Source organism: Hirundo rustica, chromosome 3 (genome assembly GCF_015227805.2).
Source record: "Hirundo rustica isolate bHirRus1 chromosome 3, bHirRus1.pri.v3, whole genome shotgun sequence".
Lineage (NCBI taxonomy): Eukaryota > Metazoa > Chordata > Aves > Passeriformes > Hirundinidae > Hirundo > Hirundo rustica.
This window is the reverse complement of record NC_053452.1, coordinates 43,886,502-43,905,674: the sequence shown is the minus strand read 5'-3', so window position 1 is coordinate 43,905,674 and position 19,173 is coordinate 43,886,502. Positions and strand designations below refer to the sequence as shown.

Genomic DNA, 19,173 nt, shown 5'->3' with positions numbered 1-19,173 from the left:
CCTGTTTTATTACTTTATGTGGCTGCAGACTGGGTGTCTCAGCAGTGCACAGCTCTTAATGGATTGACTCACCCCAGCATCCCTGTGGAGCAGGGAAGCACTGTTAAGCCCCTGGGTCCGAGGGCAGAGTCAGACTCATAGAAACACTAAAAGGGGCACATGGCTCCAGAGAAACCTTCAAGTCCCACAGCCCTCTTGTTTCTTAAGCTCCTGCCCCAGCCCCAGGGCTTGAAGCTGGTGAGGATGAGCCAGCCATGGAGATGTGCCCCTGGCCTGGTGGGGATGCTGAGCTGCCAAGGACCACATGGGGCAAGACAGGGGCCACCTCCTTTTGAGCTCTGCAGCTGAGATGAAACCCAGCCTGATGAGGCTGGGCAGATTAGAGCATGCACCAGGCAAGCCTGGTTCAGAGAACAGGATCATGCTTGCACTTAACTTGACCCTGAGGGACTTGCAGAAGCTTAGGCAGGGACATGGCTTCTCTACCCCATACGTTTTGACTTACTAAGACATATGAGGCCTCAGGGCCTCTCAGAGGCCACACGTCAAATCCATATGGATAGTTAGTGCAGAGGAAATTGGTGGGGTCAGGAAGAGTGGAAGCTGCTCAGTGCTTTACAGACACATTGCCTGAAGTCCCTCTCCTGAGAAAAACAGAAAGCAGTTCAGCACCGTGGATTTTCCATTTTCTCCATTCCAATTTTTCCATTCATTTTCCCCATGCGTGTGTTAAGAGGGAGATGATCAGTCACTCACTTATCCGGTCATCTGTCTCTGTTCTTGAATCATATCCATCACTACGGTGTCAGGGACTACAAATACAGAGAATCCGTGTTCATTAATTATGGCATTATACAAAAACGCACTGTTTTATCAACAAACTTATTTTGAGATTATTTTTATGAGTGATACCATTACTTTGATACCTGAACAACTGGACCTTTTGACAGAGCACCTTCAGGTTTCTACAGCCAGTTCCCAGGCTGGCTAAAGTCTCTGCAGAGCCCTGTGCACCTGGTGTGGGGATTTGCAGGGATGTGCAGTGGGTGGCCCTTCCCTAAGACACCCAGCTGCGGTGAGCCCAGCCCTGCCCATAGCCTGGCGATGAGCTTTGCTCCGGCCAGCGGCCAGCCTGAGGCTCCACAGGGCAGGGATGGATCCAGGCCCATACAGATCCAGGATGAGACGCTTCAGCTGTGTTTATCCCAGTCTGTTTTTTCTCCCAGCTCACCTCCCACTGACACCTGCACACCTGTGTGGAGGGAATATTTGTGCCTTTCCCTGCTCCAGGGCACTGAAAGCAGAGTTGCAGTCAGGGCCCATTACCCACTCAGGGTGGGGCTGCAAAACTGAGGGAGGAGGAGGCAAAACCTATTCATGGCCTTACCTTAATTGTTATTCTCCTTGCTGAGTCTTCTTCTTCCTCGGTATTGCTTCTGGTAGGAAAGATGATTTTTTTGCATACAGTAGTTTAAAAGCAAAAGGAAAACTTGGCAAAATGGAAAGTACCACCACCACCAAAAAATACCAAAAAACAAACCCATACAAGAAATCTGGGACTCATCCACTCTTCTGTTAACTAGCCTTAACAAAAACAAAACCAGAAAGCAAAGAAAAGGCCGATGAAGATAATTGGGCTGGGCTGCTGTAAAAGCAGGAGCTGTGGGAGACGGGGACATGGCTGCAGACAACATCATCTTGTAGAAAGTCCAGCCTTCTGAGGTCTGCCTCTCCCGTGAGTCCTATTTTGTGGCAAATCATAGTGGATAGTATAATTATTACAGCGGTGCTTTAGACTGGTTTAAGAGGCTGTACTTTCCCAACCTCCTTTGGAGCACAACAGCAATGGCAGGCAGATTCCTGCCAGCACAACTCAGCTAAATCCACCAAAACAAGCAAACAAGCCTTCTGGAAGAACTTGCTGGGTGGTTTTTGCTGGATGCTTGTTTTCTGAGGAAAACGGTAGCATTTTAAAACCTACATGCACGGCCAAGAAAGCTTGTGGACTTTTCCCTCCTCCTCTCCAGCAAATACTTTGCTGCCTCTTTTACAATGCCATTTCTATTGACGTAAAGTGAAGATAAGGAATGTTTGCCCGTGCTGCCTTGCCTCAGTTTTCCATGTGTGGCTTCTGGCTGATTTGCCATGTGTCCCTGCTGAGGTCTCAATCCATTTTCCACTGAAAGCGTCTGGGTTCTTGCTTGGCTTATCATGCCGACACAGCTGGCAACCCATTAATCTCCTGCTCCCGATGCCTTCATTTCAGTGGGAAAGCTCTGGTGCTTTTCAGTGGTTTGTGTTACAGCTAAAAGAGGCTGGTGCTCAAAGCCCCTAGGTCACTTCTCCACAACTACCAGAGCTGGGAGAGATTCAGCATTTTCATCCTTCTTGCTCTAACACTCTGTCAAAGATATGAAGATGTGCAAAGCAGCAGGAGAAGCAGGTTTGAAGCCAGGATCACATTATCTACCAGTAGTGCTCTGCCCTTGTTCACATCTTCAGCCTGAGGACTTCAAGTCATCTACAAAGTACCTTCTCAAACACTGACAAACTGAGGCTCAGTTTGCTCTCACCTGAAGTTTTCCTGTAGAGTTTTGGGGTTTGGCATATGAATTCTGTCTGCTTCCTCCCCAGCTAAGAAAGGACACTAGTCTGTCACGGTTATCCAGCAAATGAGTCCTTGGGATTTTATTCTGTTCGAAAAACTGGTTTAATCTAGACTGGTGAAGACACTACATTGTGAAAGTAAACCATTCTGGGAGGGTTTGCCCCATACAGCCATGTTGGTAGTACAGTTTTGGCAACTCCTTGATTAAAAATCCAGCTCCAATGGACTCCAATTGCAATTTCTTGGGCCTGGCCTTGTATGCTAGTGAGGGAGTCCCAGGAAGAGATGGGATGTTTGAAGGGGAAAGAAAACCTTATACTGTGCATGGCTTCTATGTCTGATTATGTATACCTATTATGGTTGAAAAGTGCTGTCCTGGAAACTTGGGAATCAGAAGTTTTCATTCTATCCTTGAAAAGAGAAATATAATGCCTGTATAACTGCTTTCAGTATCTCAAACTTGCTCCCAGTTCTCTCTCAAAGCAGATTCTGGTGGGGTGGAGCATGGTGTGCTGAGAAGTGCCTGCTCCTCTGCAGCTGTGGCTGCCAGCAGCAGGGATGTTGGATGGACATAGCTGGCTCAGCTAAGCTGGAGATCAGGGAGGCACCTGAGAGCCTCCACAGACAACCACCCGAGCCAGGACAGTGCTGATTTGGATGGCAGGGTTTGCTCTGCACAAAAGGAACCCTGTTCTTTGGTTTCCTGCCTTTGTGTTACCATGTAGCACAGAAAAAGCCATGACTTTCCTCCTCTCCTAAGCTGCCCTGGAGCTCTGGATGCTTTCCTGCAATTCCTGCCCTCAAAGTCAGGCAGCTATGAGGGAAGAACATCTTGCTCACTTTCAATAAAACTAACATTTGCATTGGCTTGTTCCAAGCCTTTCAATCCCCACCGAGAACATCCTAGCAACCGCTTTTGGAAAAGATTTTTAAATGTGGAAGGGGAAAAGGCTTTTCAGCAGTGTCTATGGGGTTCTTCCAAGTTTGATACCACGAGGAAGTAGCTGGCTCCATACGAGATAACATTAAGACCAGTTGTTGTTTTTCAGACTTTCAGAGTAACCAACTAAAAATGCACGGGACAAACTGTCTGCAAAGGCAGATCAGCAGAGATGTATTGGCTGGGCTGAGCTTCCAGGGGTGGGAGGGTGCAGAAGTAGGCATGGGAGTGTCCCTGCAGAGCAGACAGATCTCCTTGCTCTCCTCACGTCCCAGCATTGTTAACAAAAGTGAAGGGTCCCAGTAGGAAACTGGTTTGATCCCTCATACAAGGATGTGTATGGCCTAGTGAAATGTGCCCCTGGGGACACCCACAGCAGTGGGGAGGTGGTGGATTTCCCCTGGGAGTACTGATGTACTGAGCTCTGTTCACTCCGGCTCAGCCCAATCTGAGCATATTTTACAAGTACCATATCACTCAGCATTATAGGACTGCTTAGTGTCCTGGTTCTGTATGCCTAGGTACACATTGACTGATCACTCTCTTGCATTCCTGTTCCTCTCACAGTGTTTGCATTTGGGTTTAACATGTCAAAAACCTCTCTCCTGGCTCACTCCTGACTCCCTCCCCCTGCACTCACTGCTCTACACCATCAGCTTGGGTTGTAGCTGCCTTCTCCCAGTTCTCCAGCCAGGTCTGATCACATCATCCTCTGTCACAGATCATTTGCAAACAGGGACCTTATTCTTACACACAGCCCTGCACTGAAATGCAAAGAGATATCCCTGCACTTACTTTATCAATGTAAAAGTGTCAGCAGTTTTAGGCCTGGCCACTGAAGACTCCCTGGTCCAGAGACAAGCTCTGCATCTCCTGTTGCATAGCTGGAGTCTCCCTGGCACCTCCCAGCTTTCTCTGAAGGCCTGGGAGACCAGACCCCTTATATCTGTTGTGCCATAAGGGACATTTTGGGAAAGAAACCCCAGTCTGGCAGGCTGCTCTGGATCTTGACTCCCCTTTGAAGCAGACCTGAGGCCTGAAAGTCTGGCAAAGTGAGGGGTTTGGGTATGGCACGCGAGTCAGGTGAACAGAGTGGGCTGATGAATTTTGGTGCACACAAACAGCTGGGGTTCATCCCCATTCAAGGAGACTGGATATTTAGCCAGTGTGAAAACAAAACAGATGCCTCACATAACCCTGTAAATAAAACCAATAAAGGCTTTTTAGCCTGTCTAAAGCTGTACAGAAAATGTCTCTGAGATAGACAACTTCAGGAATACAGATTACATCACTGGAGACTGGGGTAGGAGTGTACATGGGAGATGTTGGACTGCAGTCCACTTGTGCATGAAGGCCATGGAGATCTATCTGCCTGTGGGGTTACATGAAGATGCCCATAAATGCAGGTCACCTCAGTTCCAGCATGGATTGAAGAGAGTGATCACATCAGGGATGAGAGCAGGGCTGGAGCAGGAACCAGCAGAGGCAGCCAGCAGGGTTTCTTCTCTGCTATGACTGTCAGGAAGACTGTGGCAGAAAAGTTACTCATTAGTCTGCTCTAAGAGGGAAGGGAATGCACAGGAAAAAAGAAAGTTTTCCCAGCTTCTGGAAAGAATCCCTAAAGGACAGAAGCATAGCAGTCTAAGATTTTGACAGCTGTATTGGGAGTCCACCTGGGGAAGTAGTGGGGTTGTGCCAGCTAAGGAAACCTCATAAGGGAATTCACCTGTCGGCTGACAGGCAGTCTGGCAAAGAGTACTTGCGCTGCAGATACTACCCACACCTCTTTCCAGTGCAGGCAGCTCTGCTCTGGCTCCTCAGAGATGTGTCCAAATTGAGCTGTCATTTCTCTGCTCTGCTCTCTCCTTCATCACTCCTACCAGTCTCACCAATGCGCAGCACATTATCCAAGCATGTTTTCTTCTCCTCCAGCTTAGTTCTTGGACTTCTTCTCTCACCAGGTTGTCTCTGTAAACAGGGCTCCTGTGGCAGAAACAGAAGAACAGTTATAAATCCCAGTGAGCAGAGGGGCAGTGGCATGCAATATACTCCAGGGCAGAGGCAGTCCCATCATTCAGATGTTTGGCAAAGCTGGTATCTTTGTTATTTTTCTTACCAAACATTTATCTGCCACCACCTAGGTCTTATCCAGTGTGTCTCCAGCAGTGCTCAGGTGACCTGCTTGGGTCCACTGCTTGATCCCTGCTCTGAGCCGGCAGAGAGAGCCCTGGGAAAATCTCACAGCTCTGGTGCACCCAGAGGGGTGTGGGACAGCCCTAAGGCAGTGAGAGGCTTACACAACAAGCTGGCAAATTGGTGACTGTCACACCAAATCAGGACATGCAGTGCTTTTCAGCATCTGTGACCCCTGATCAGCTGAAAAGGATTTTGAAAGTGAGATAAAGGGCTCACCTCCCACCGTGGTTCTCCTGCAGAGGGACTGCAGATAGGAGGCTAGGGTTAATTTGTTTTCTGAATTAACTGGGAATTTGGGAGCCTTGAAGCAATTCTGCTTTGTTTTGGTTTTGTGGGGTTTTTTTCCAGGTTTATCTCAACAGCGGGTTTTGTCTGTGAGTTTTTAGTACCCTGTCCTAAATTCAGTCACAGCTTAGCAGGCAGAGTGGTGAGAGTTTATTGAGTTAATAATGTGTGCTACTTACTGATACCATTTCCCAAATCCATACATAGGGCATGAAAATGTTACTAAAAAAAGCTCTGGCAAATATATATATATTTTAAACTACAAATCAAATATATAAGTAGCAGGATTTTGTACTTCTCTAGCCCTTTCCCCTCACAGTTTTCATAGAACAGCCTCAAAGACACTTCTCTACAGTCAGAGCAGGTCAGAACAGTCCTTTATAAAAGCTGCCTTTTCTTCCCCAGGTTGCTGTCCTTTCCTTGTTCTCTCCCTCCCTTCCTATTCTTCCCCTCTCTTTTTTCACCAATTCGCTCGCCAGTGGTCGGCTCAGTTGAATCACTGGTATCCAACTCTTTGAAAAATGGATGGAGGTATTACAGATGGATGTTTTTCCAGATCTTAGGGTTGCTCTTCTTGACAAAGATCAATATCTTGGTGACAGTTCTGCGGAGCAGGCCATACCCCTCCCCTGAACAAGCAGCAGTCCATCATGTCATATTCAGAGCGTGCTGCCTCACTTCCTCACCTCTCTCCCCATCAAGCTTTTCAAGTTTCTGCAAAAAAAAGAAAAAATAAACCTTTCATTCTCCAAGGCCAGCATCCAGCTCATATTTTTTGTATCATAGGGAAAATGATAAGCCAGGGTATAACAATGACCTACTTCACGTCCTGATAAAATAATTTCCTCTCTCTGTCATTTTTCTCAAAGAATAACATTTGACTAGCACAAGCGTGCAGGATAGAGCAAGAGCTTTTCTGTGAACTGGCTGATAATGCGTCAAATTCATCCCTGAGACAGACAACGGCCACCCTGTTGACCTATGTGGAGTTAAGCCTGTTTATCCCCCAGCTTAGACCTCTGAAAACAATTGGCTTCAAACCTGTAAGATGCGTGCATGTGATAGGATTGAGGCCAAAAGCTCGGAAACGGGGGCTATCCGTTACAGCGTCCCTCCATCAATGCCCACTGCCACCGCGGCAGCCCGGGAGCAGCTCTGACTTGCTGCTGTGGTGCCAACGGCCCCCCCTGCAAAACAACTGGTTAGCTCATCCTCTCACACAAAAGGCTACTGTACTGAGCAGGGTACATTACAGTATAGGGCAACCATGCAGCTCTGAATCCACTCCCGCCCCCCTCCCCGAGAGCAAACAATGCAGACTCTTATAGCTATCCCACTGCAGCCTACTTAGCTCAATGCATCAGCTGTACTTGTCTGCCGAAGGTGTTTAAAAATGTACGTGTGGCATTTTTTGCTTGCAGCACTGCATGAGGAGATTTCTCACATCATCTTTCGGTGCCGTTCCAATGGGTTGTCACCCAGTGCATACTGCCCGCCCTCTCATCTCCCACCTACAGGAGTTTTCCTTGTGATTGTGCATCTTTTGTCTTAATGAGTTCTCGTCATGGCATTGATCCAGGACATGAATTTGCCATTTTCCATTGCTGGTAAGGGGTGACGTGGCTTGCACATCCTTGTGCCCTCACTTGGGCCACATCCTGGCATGGTGTCAGACATTGCAGTACATCTCCTCACCTTCTCTTTGCCAAAAATGGACAAAAATTCGTCTGCTGTCATGACTTCATCACGTCAGGACACACTGCCCAAGATGGCCAAAGCCAACCAGTGTAGTGTCTTTACTGTACTTACTGTCAGCATATTTACTGTATGCTGACTTCCAGCATCACATGCCATTCCACAGTACTAACAAGGTACCTGATTTATGGGATGCTGCTGAGAGTAAAAGGTAGTTAAAACATAATTTTAGAGCTCCTTTTATTTCTTTCCTTGCATAAATGTGGTATGAAGCAATGGTCTATTGACTTTTCTCCAATTTCTTGTTCCCTGAGGTGGAAAGTTCCTCTGGATTTCAGGAGATAGAAAGCTACCAGCTGCTGGGCACTGGCAGAAGGGTAACACAAATCTTGGCATGGAGATGGAGACTCCTCATGACAGCTCTGCTCCTCAGGCACAACGGGCCTTTCTATCAAAGCTCGTGTGTGCGGGAGACAATTTTCTCGGGTGCTGCTCAGAGCCTGAAGAATAAACTCAGAAGGAACTAGATCCTAAAAGGCCATACTTCTTTCCCAATGTGCATGTCTCTCACCAGCAATGCCTTGTCTTGTGCAGAGAGGTTTTGAGACAACTGCATATAGAATCTGGCTTCCTTTAGCTGCTGTGACAAATGTGACAAATGCAGCTAGGCATACGCCGGGAACCATGCAGAATAAAAATGAGACACTGGGCTGCAAATGTGGCTCTGCCCCCTGCACAGAGCAGTAGGGAGGAAATGCACCAGAAGTAACAGTATCCAGACTCCATACACCATGCAGTTCACCAGAAATTACTGAAAACATTCCTTGTTTTATGCAGACCGTGACTACCTTCAGAGTTTCACTGAAAAGCAACTTGTTTTCAATTCAGAACAAGGGACACAAACCTCTGCGCAATAAATCCATTTCCCTTTTGTCTCACTTCAAGGAAAAGGAGAAGCTATGGCAATTTTTGGTACTGATTTGGGGCTGATACCTGACTTTGATCAGGGGTGTGATTTGTCACCTGCATCACTCCAATACCGAGCTTATACTGTTGAAACACCATTGCCATCCAAGATGTTACCACACCACAGATAGCTCTGAGCTCCCTCACATTACAGCACAGCAGGCACACAGTAAACTTAAGCCTTTCCACAGAACACCTCATGGGCCGAAGGCACCTAATACTGAATTAAACACTGTGATTTTGCAGCCAGGAACACGCTTGCTGTAAAGCTCTGCTATGGAGGAAGCAAACCCCAAAACAAGTGTGGCAACAAGCTGCCACGGAGGTAACCTTTCAAACAGCTGCAGCTGTTTGCAAAGTGAGCCTGCAATGCACACATAATGTTTTTCCCTTTCCCGGCAAGAATAAGCCAAATTAGCATTATCCTGGCACAACTGCATCCATACTCCAGGGAATTAGCCGCGGTAGTATTGTTAAAGCAATTCAGCTTTTCTGAGTAGACAGGCTATAATTACACTAAATTAAAATAGAATGCTTTTGTTCTAACTTCAGCTTGTCCACAAGGACTTGTACCGAAATAACCAAAGGTACAAATTAAGCCATTTCTGTTACTTTAGTGTAAGTGTGAGTGCAGGCAGGCTCCCACTCCAGTCCTTCTTCCTTGGCAGAGCTCAGCTGCCCGGGTGATCTCTCACAGGCTTCATCACAGAGGGATAAATGTATGAAAGCACCTAATGGGAAACCATTTCTTGGTTGTAGCCAGGTGCCCTGTGATGGCTCTTTCTGGGGCTAATGGCATATGTGACAACAGCAGCTTGGTCCATTTAAGGGAAGGTAATTCTGCAGGACTGGGGTGTCCCACAGTAGAGTCAATGGCCTTGAGCCTGAGTGTCACACGGAGCCCCTATGCTCTGCTGGTTGCTGTGCTCCATCCCTGCCTGGCTGTGCTCCTTGCAGGGAGTGGGTGCTGCTGAGCTGGCATGGGGCTCCAGGGAGATGTTTCTTCCCTATACCTTCAATTACACACACAGCATATCCAGCTTGCAGCTGCTTTCAGCCAGGGCAGGGAGAACCTTGGCTTTGGCCCTGCTTTGGAATGTCCACAATGTCTGTGTGCAAAAGAGCCATGGCCCTGTGGAGAGCCACAGTGACTCTTCCCAGAGAGGCCAGAGCACTCACGAAAATATCAAGCTGTACAGAGTGCTTTTTTCCATGAGACACAAGCCTCTGCAGGGCCTTTGGTGGTCAGGCCACACCGCTGCATTGTTTAAAGGATTGGGAAGCAGTGACCATGGGAAATACAGATGGGGCACGATGGGCAGCTGTAGCATGTGCTGCATCACACGGGTTTACACTTCACTGAGGGAAGTGGGAAACACCACTTCAGGACTCACTGGCAACTCAGTGCTGCTAAAAATGGTAAACCAAAATCTCAACTCTGCCATAGACTTATCACCACTGATTTGGGTAAGTTCAGATATACACACTTGCTGCCTGTCAAATGAGACATCCCGGATTCTCCAGGCGGTGTGATTCATATTTGTATGATGCTTTTAACATTCCCATAAGAAATGCATTAATAACGTCTCCAACTGAGAACAGAGCCAGGCTATTCATCAGCCTTTTATTTTCAGTGTTTTACTGCAAAACCTTCCACGGCCAACTCATTGCAAAGACGCTAAAACTGAGGTGCCCCCTTTCCCACGGCACACGGCCCGGTTTACCCCTCCCCAAGCGCGCAGGTGGGAGCTCTCTCAGCGGCTTCCACGGCACACATGCCGAGAGCACCTGTCGAAGCTTCAGGGCTCTCCTGTCCCGCTAAGCCCGCCGCGCTTCCCCCCAAACGCTGCGAGCGCCGCCCCGCCCGCACGGGACGGGCCCTCACGGCGGCTCCGCGGGCAGGGGCGGGCGCGAGCGCCGACGGGCCGGGCGGCACCGCCCCCTCCGCCGAACCCAGCCAATGGCGCCCCGCGGTGCGGCGAGCGGGCCAATGAGCGGCGCGTCCTCGCGGCGGGGCCCGCCCCCTCTGCCCGCCCGCGGCCGTCGGTGCGTGCGGGGCGGGGCGCTGCGGCGCCGCCTGGCGGCGGTGCCGGGCCGCGCGGCGCCGGCTCCTCCCCGCGCCGGCTATGTCACGCGGCGGCGCGGGGCCGGCGGCCGGGACTCTGGCGCGCGGGGCGCGGCGGTAGCAGAGCCGCCGGGAGCCGCCGGGAGCCGCCGGGAGCCGCCGCCACCGCCCGCGCCCGGGAACCGCCAGCGGCGCCGGGGCTGGCTTCGCGGCGGTCGCGCCGCTCCTGCCGGCCCGCCGGGGCCCCGCACCGCTCGCCCGCCGCCTCCGCGCCCCGCCGTCCCTCGACCGGCGGCCCCGGGCAGCGCGCCGCCCCCCGGGCCGCGGGGCTCTGCGTGGCCGCGCGGATGCCGCCGCAGCAGGAGGGCGAGGCGGGATACATCAGCAAGCCGGTGCCGCCGGGCGGCTGCGAGGTGCCGCCCGTGCCCCCGCGCAGGGTGCGCAGCGGGCGGGCGGCGGCGGCGCTGGGAGCGGCGCTGGGTGGCCGCTGCCGGGCGGCGGGGTCCGGGGCCGCGGCCGGAGCCGGGGCCGGAGCGGGGTCCGAGCCGCGGCGCAGCATCAAGTGCGTTCTGGTGGGGGACGGCGCGGTGGGGAAGACCAGCCTGGTGGTGAGCTACACCACGAACGGGTACCCCACCGAGTACATCCCCACCGCCTTCGACAACTTCTCCGGTAAGTGACCGGGGCGGCCGCCGGCACCGGGAGGGGGTTCTGCCGTCCTGGGGAGCGGCGCGTCCCGCCCGTCCCGCTCCCGGGGCCGTGGCTGGGCTGGGCTGCGCGGAGGGGGCGCGATGTCCAGGTTCGGCGATTTCATTATGTATTTATGAGCAGCAGGACTCTACTAAGCAGGACCGAGCTGGTCAGGCTGCCATCGCAGCCAGCAGCACCGGCCGGTCTCCGGTGTCACGGAGCCAGGCTGGCAGCGGGTGTCGTGCCCGGCCGCGGCCGGGCTTTAATTGGGAATCCTCCGGTGAAAAGCTTAGCGCTCTCAGGGACATCGGAAGCGCCTAAAGGGCTGGTTTAATACTCTCCTTGTCTCGCCCTTACAAAGAGAGTAGTCCAGGGGTTTCTCTGCGGTTCAGCGGGGGCTTTTCGTATCCCGGGCGTGCTGAATGTGTACGACAAAATAAATCTAAACCTCTCTAGCAGAGGAATATCCCAGACTGCTGGGCTCGCTCTCAGCGCTGCCTGCGGAGGACTTGTGCCGTCACTGCCTAACTCATCTCTTGTAGTAAAATGAATCGGAAAGCCCTGAAGGGCTTCTGTGCGTCCATGTGTTGGTGACGGACTCCCTGCAAAGTTGTTAAATCTAAAATAATTGAAGAAAAGGCTATAAGAGCTGAAGGATGGTAAATCTTCCTTTTAATTTTTTTTTCTTTAACGGAAAACACGTAAAGTTGAATTCACCGTTGTTTCCCCCCCCTCCTTTCTCTCCAAAAGCTGTTGTGTCTGTCGATGGCAAGCCGGTGAGACTTCAGCTCTGTGACACAGCTGGTCAGGTCAGTGGAGCCACTTACTTGATTTAAATGACAGCGGGAGGGGAGAAGTTACTGCTGTTGCGCAAAGTAGTCCTGCAGTGACTTCATGGATTTGAAAGTATTACCAGTGTTTGATCACGTTATTATCTGCTGTCATTTTCACTGCTGCTTAACTCACTGCTTTGCCTGTCTGTTGAAGGGTGGGGGATGTACTGTGCCTCCTTATAGGGGCTGGGCACAGGCTGCTGCTCTGCTGGCTCAGGCTGCAGCTCTGTTTAGCCTGACTAGAAAGGCTGAACATGTTGGGGATTCAACGGCCACCTGGTTTACTCTTTGAGTGCTTGTCACCATCTTTATTTTTGCTAAATTACTGCGGGTTTAAGAAATATGGTGTTTGGCATGTACACATGCAGAGCAACCACAGCTGTAGGTGTCCGGAGATAGAGACGGTGCTTTTGAAAGGACAGAAGCTGGAGGGAGAAAAAAGTACTATTGGGTGTTGTCTGTGGAGTCTTCATAGTTGCCATTCCCACCCATTTAGGAGTGCTGCCACCGCAAAGCTGAGGTTTTGTGTAATCTACAGCCTGAAGAGATGAGAGTGGCTGATGCCTCTCATCTCCTAATTTGCCTGATACATAAAAAGAGCCTGTGTATTACCGCCTCAGATTTTCTGGAGGACCCAGGCTTGTACCACCCTGAGCAGTGTGCAACGCTGCTTGCCAGGGGTCAAGGCTGGATAACCAAAAGTAGCTGAAAATATTTTGCTACCTCGCTGCATTTGAAGGCAGTGGGGGTTGGGGTCCTGTGCAGCTTTGTGGATCTAGGTCTATGCCTTCACCAAAACCATGCTGAAAAATCTCAGTGGCCTTAACATACAAACCTATTTAGATGAGTAGTAACTGGATGCCCTACTTAGGAACGGGGCTTTAAGGACTATGCAGCAGTAGACAACAGTGTGCCCTGCAAACCAGAGCTAACATCCTACAAACAGCCCTCTGCAGGTAGTGACATGAAGTCAAACAGCAGAACTGTCCCATGATTTTGTGTCCTAGTGAAGAGATGGGGTAGTACTGCAGCAGTCTTGATTGTGCACGTTCATTTGCAGAGCATGGCAGGTGAAATTGCCATCGGGTGACAGCCTGTGGACATGCAGTGCCTGTGGAAATGCAGCTGCAAGCTGCAGGAGGGGTGAACAGGCCCTGTCCCCCCTTGCCTTCCCTGCCCTTGATGGTTGTTTGCTCTAGCTGCTCAAGTGCAGCTGGAATGGGTAAAGTTACTGCCTTTAAAATGAAGGGGTTATCTAAACTGACAGAAATTGTCTTGAGTGAAAAATTCCTGGTTGGATACTCTGATAAAACTGCTGGTGGGAGATGGCTGCTGAAATCTGCAGCTAAGAAAAGCATTCCAGGCAGCTAGAAATTCTATTTCAGCATCACTAGCCCAAAGAGTTGTAGAGTCCCTGAAGGCCATGTACCTACCATTGAAATGGCAGGAGTGTACTTAGAATATAAAGGGAATTATTTCATCTTAATAAAAACCCTTCAGATCTGAGGTTTGCTTCCAAACCCATTGAATCGAACCCTTTTAGGTTTCTCATGTAGCAGGGAGAGGCAATTACATGGCAAGGTGCCTTTCTGCAAACAGCCCTGTTGTTCAGAGTAGCATCTCTCAGTAAATGTGGGGATTTTCTTGAGTTGAGCAGTGAGAGCCTGATTTCCTCTGAGGCTTAATCTGAGAATCAAGAGAGCTAATGAATCTTACTTTCTTGACTGGTGTTTTATAAATGCCTGTCTCAGAGATGCTGCTGAAAAAAATTCATTTGAGCAAAACAAGATTTCTGAAGGTTCCAGGGGGCTTTAAGCTGCATATCCTAGGCCTCCAGAGGCTTTAAAGCAAAATTTCACATCTCAAAAATAAACTGCAAGTTGCATGTTAATCAGTGTCCTGAGACTGTATTCAGCTTCATGTCTCTGTGCATTTTCAGTTCCGAGCATTTGAGAACGTGGTCCATTTTAATTAAAATGCCACTGCCGATGAGGCAAATCCTGCCTGTTCAGGCTGCTAGTGTTACCCTGCTTCTTATCCTGCTGTCAGCATAAAAGCAGCCTGCCTGGAGGAAACCTTGCTTCTAGGTGCATTCCTCCCTGAGGATCAGCACACTTTTGTTACCATGAGGTGTTTGACTTCCTTGTGGCCCTGTCCTGTAGCTGAAAAAGGGCCTTGCTTTGCAGGAGTTTGCATTAAAAGAAAAAAAAAAAACAACAAAAAACCAGAAGGGTAGTGCTGGGAGGCCCTTGTGCAGTTTGTTTGATGTGGCATGGGTGGGAGGGAAAGGTAAAGCTCTTACTCTATGCCATTGGCATGTTAAGCCTGCACATTTTAAGTCATTATTGCTCCCATCAGATTTAAATCCCTGGGCACAATGGCAGGGAAATTATTCCCATATCCTGTAGGATGTTGCTAAGTAGTTACCAGTTTAAGAGCCGACTCCAGGAAAGGTACCCAGAAAGGTACACGTGCTGCTGCTTATCTGTTTCACCCTTGCCCGAGTCTGTAGGCAGAACAGCTTTGAGGTTCCTTTGAGGTGCTCCTCCTCAGAGCTGCTCCCTGACTCACCCTACAAGAGGTGGGCCTGGAGAAAGTGCTCTCTCCCTCTTCAGTTTGTGGCTTTGTGTGCCGTAACCTGCTTCCTGCAGCTTTGCTTCTTTGCTGAAGTAGGGCAGAGGGTCTGTGTAAGAAGAGCAAAGGGAATATTTAAGCACTTGAAATAACCTGCAGCATTAGTTTGGAAAATCTCCGGTACGCGGGGATGCCACCGCTTTTGTCCTGTGTGCCCAGCGGTGGCAGGGTGCGTGCTGGCTGGCAGCCACAAGACCTCAGGCTGGGTACAGGTGGCTTCTGCTTGTATCACACCTTGCTGAGTGGTCTGGGTGCTCATTTTGGGGTGCCTGTCAAGATGGCAGTGGCAGGCGATCCTCAGCTTCACCAAGGCTCAGGGCAGGCTAGAGCCACTCTTTCTGTGGAATGCTAACACAGTTTTGTTCTGTGCAGGATGAATTCGACAAGCTCAGGCCTCTGTGCTACACCAACACGGACATCTTCCTGCTGTGCTTCAGCGTGGTGAGCCCTTCGTCCTTCCAGAACGTGAGCGAGAAGTGGGTGCCCGAAATCCGCTGCCACTGCCCCAAGGCGCCCATTATCCTGGTTGGGACGCAGTCAGACCTCCGGGAGGATGTCAAAGTCCTCATCGAGCTGGACAAGTGCAAAGAAAAGCCAGTCTCGGAGGAGGCTGCAAAGCTCTGCGCTGAGGAAATAAAAGCTGCGTCCTACATCGAGTGCTCCGCTTTGACTCAGAAAAACCTCAAGGAGGTCTTTGACGCAGCCATCGTGGCTGGTATTCAGTACTCGGATACCCAGCAGCAACCAAAGAAATCCAAATGTAGGACTCCAGACAAGATGAAAAACCTCTCCAAATCCTGGTGGAAAAAATACTGCTGTTTTGTATAGGGGTTGCAAGGACCTGAGTGCTGCTCTGAGGAAATCAACAGAGGCTATATTAGCTGGAATCTCAAATTGTGTCGTCTTGAGTGTATAGTGTAGATCTGTATGTATGTGTATATGTTGCTACCGGATAACTCGGTTGCCCTTCCGAGGGTTGCAGAAGGATTCTTAGTTAAATAATTGCTATATATCAGGTCTGGCACCCGGTTATGTGACCAGAACTTCTCATTAAGGAAAAAAACACCATGTGTCTGTGAGCGTAGAAGGATTTGTCCAAAGGAATCAAGAACTTCTGTTGTAAGGTGTATGTGATGGGGAGGAGCACAACAGAGGCCTTCACTGCCGGGGCTTTGCAGGAGGAACGCACAAGCAACGGTGGAAATGTGGAGCTCTGTACGTGGACGATCAAAGGGAAAAATAACACTGTGCCTCCTGACTGACATTTGTAGCTTTAAAACCCCACTCCTGCTCTCTTTGTGTCTTCCCGAGCCAATGCTCTTAGGGATCGCTTTTAAAAGGGTATGCAAGAGGTGTAATCTATACGCAAATGCCATGGTTAAAAAGGTCATGAATATACCTTCAGCTTGTGGTGAGGGAACCTAATCCCTTATGGAGCTGACATCTCATTTGTCACCTCATGACATTCAGAAAGTCCTTTCTGTCCTCCTTCCCCTGCCTTTCCCAGGAAGCTGAGTGGAAGCCCGAGAACATGACCAAGCTTTAACTCGCTACCTCGAGCAGTGGCGATTTCCTCTGTGTTCTTGCAGACATGATGACAGTTCATCTATTTCAGCTCAAAGGAATGTAAATACTGTTGTTTTGGTTTTTTAATTTTTTTTTCTAAGCGATGTAACAAATACCTGTGCAGCACCATATAAACTGCATCTGGTTTTAAGTCTACAGCCAAGAATTTCAAGATGCCCCACTTTACCTTTTAAGGCTGCTAAACAAATAACAAATCAGGCAGATTGATATTTAAAACAAACTGGACTCTAGAAACTGAGGCTGCTGCATCCTCTTCGTGATGCTGTTTCCAACCAAGTTAATGTTTCCCTTCTAAAGGCAACGGTCACTTGTGGTTGAATCTTGTCCAAGCTCATAGTTGTGAAATTTTCTGAGGCCATCCCCAAAATGTAAAGTCTTTTTTTTTTTTCCCAGATCAGTCCAACAGATTGAAATGTGCCTAAAATGTAGCTGAGGGTTCAACATAGAGCTGAGTGTGACCTGTTCTCTGACTGAATCTGGTTCCTGCTGAACTCTAAGCCTAATTGCAGTTCTAGTGAGTTTGAGAGACCCAAATATTTAAACCTGTTCTGCAGAGGACCTTTAGTTTGTACTGTCTGTGTGCCTTTGTATGGCCGCAATTACTTTTTTTCCTTCCCCTAGATAGTTCAAGATGAAATTATATATATATATTTTTTTTTTTTCCTTTGACCCTAGCCTTGAAGTGACCTTTTCCTTATTCTTAAACTAAATTGTAGTGACAGAAGGCCAGAACCCTTTTTCATCAGAAATGAATCAACGTCTGATATAAGGAACTATGGAGGCCATTTGAGTTGATAAAGCTGACCACAGTTTACCTCCTGGCCCATTAAGGAAAATTACACTATGTAAATGGATTCTGGGCTGTTGGCATAGGCTCCACAGAAAGTATTTTTTCCTTCTCTACAGAAGAATGAGTGCAGAATGGGTAATGTTCCATCACTGTGAACTTGAAAATGGGATGGAAGTCTTTACGTAGGGCCTAATTCAATAGAAATATGTTGGCTTCTGCACTGGAAGAGCCTGGAAAAACAGTTTCCATAGCACAGAAACTGGATGCATTTGACTTGGTTGCAACTGTTTACTGGTCCTGAAGTTAACATCTGAGCCTTTATATTTCTTACTCAAATGCATTGACAGGATTTCAGATATGCAGTCAGGCCAACTTCTTGGAGAAAAACAGAGCTAGATTTCTCCTGGGCGCTTTACTTCTCTGTAAAAAACAGTGTCGGTCACTCAAAAATGTGGGTTTGAGAAAGAGACAGGCTTGAATCTGAGCAGCTTCCATTAAAAAAAATAAAATTTCCTCTTCAAGATCATACTGCTTGGTATCATGCTGAACTGGAAGCAGTAGGTTATACTTTCTAAGCAGCCTGTTTCATAGTCTGGAGTAGCATTACTTTTGAATGTAGCCAGCTGTGACTGTTTCTGAAGATGTGATTTATATACAACTTGTTATAGCCCTTTATTAGGTGTGTGTAAACTGAGGTCTAATAACTATGGATACTGCTCTACATGGGGCTACACAGGGTCTAGGTTTTAGAAATCTTACTTTTAAAATTACCAGTATTTTATGAGCGTAAATGAGCGGGAGATGTCTCTATGTAGTCTATAATCTGATGTGCCTTATAAAAAAACCTCTCTTCTGTTTTCTAAGTGTAGGCTATATTCCAAAAGAAATATTTCATGTGAGAATGATATAAATGATGTATTTGGAAATAAATTCTGACCTGTGTATGTGTCTGCCTCTTCTGCCTGCTTGAGGAGGCTGGAGGGCAGTCCCTTGGTCGTGCACTGTGCCAATACCCAGCAAAATACTGGGACTGTGCTCCCATTGCCCCAGCAAAAGGCCTCTGCGTAGAAAATACTGCCTTTTCCCCACACTGTCCCATCCCCAGGGGGCTGGGCTGGGTGGGAAGGGTACAATGGCCAGCTTTCTGTCTCCCTGCCAGCACAGCAACATCTTGCTGTGGCCCTGTGGGGCATGGATAGGCTCACTGTGCCTGGCCCTGAAAGTGGGGTGTGCGGCAGGGAGCACAGCACAACTGGGGTGTTTTGCTTGCTGCATATTGGGCCACACGTGTCCTGGGGGAGCCAGAGGGCATTTTTGGGAGAGCACATCCTGTTGCTTTTTGGCACCATAGGTCTTACCACTCCTTTCTGAGTCCTGTTCCTCATGCCAGGGCCAAGGTGAGTGAGGTTCGAGGTTGTTCGTGACCACAAGCTGGATGGCTGTGGCACAGAAGACTTCCACCCTTCGGTGCCATTGTATTAGCCAAGTGGGGAGCAGCATCTACACCTTCCAGGCATTCCCACAGATCCGGTGTCCTGCTCCAAAACTGCTTCAGAGAAGGAGCTTTGCTCTGGACCAGCCAAGGTTGGTAAACTGTCCCCATTGTGTTTGTTTTTCTGGGAGCTGAGGGGAGCAGGCATGCTGGGGGTGGCATACCGGGTTGCCCTCCCATGCCACCTGTCTCTTGGATTGTAAGGCCAAGGCACTTTCACCCATGGGAATGCACACAACCTGCACAAAGTAGAGGATGGAGATCAATGCACAGTTCCTCTTTCTCGCGGTTGGTTCCTCACTGGACTAAAGCCTTGGCTTCTCCTCTTTGTTAAGTGCCCTGCTGGGAGGCTGGTTCACCTGGATGTGCCTGCAGCACGGCTGCCCTGCCTG

General features: G+C 49.3%; 1 protein-coding gene across 1 annotated transcript; it reads left to right on the top strand.

The window, feature by feature from the left end:
* Nucleotides 1-11,102: 11,102 nt before the first annotated feature.
* Nucleotides 11,103-18,233, top strand: RHOU (ras homolog family member U). The gene is made up of 3 exons (XM_040060019.1): nucleotides 11,103-11,427; nucleotides 12,196-12,254; nucleotides 15,285-18,233. The coding sequence occupies exons 1-3, from the start codon at nucleotides 11,103-11,105 to the stop codon at nucleotides 15,738-15,740; spliced, it is 840 nt and encodes a 279-aa protein (XP_039915953.1). The 3' UTR covers nucleotides 15,741-18,233.
* Nucleotides 18,234-19,173: the final 940 nt, after the last annotated feature.

Bases quoted from the DNA above. Each gene is read 5' to 3' on its own strand.
- RHOU (XM_040060019.1), top strand. From the start codon at position 11,103: ATGCCGCCGCAGCAGGAGGGCGAGGCGGGATACATCAGCAAGCCGGTG. The intron at 11,428-12,195 runs GTAAGTGACCGG...TCTCTCCAAAAG, and splicing joins CGCCTTCGACAACTTCTCCG to CTGTTGTGTCTGTCGATGGC. The intron at 12,255-15,284 runs GTCAGTGGAGCC...TGTTCTGTGCAG, and splicing joins TCTGTGACACAGCTGGTCAG to GATGAATTCGACAAGCTCAG.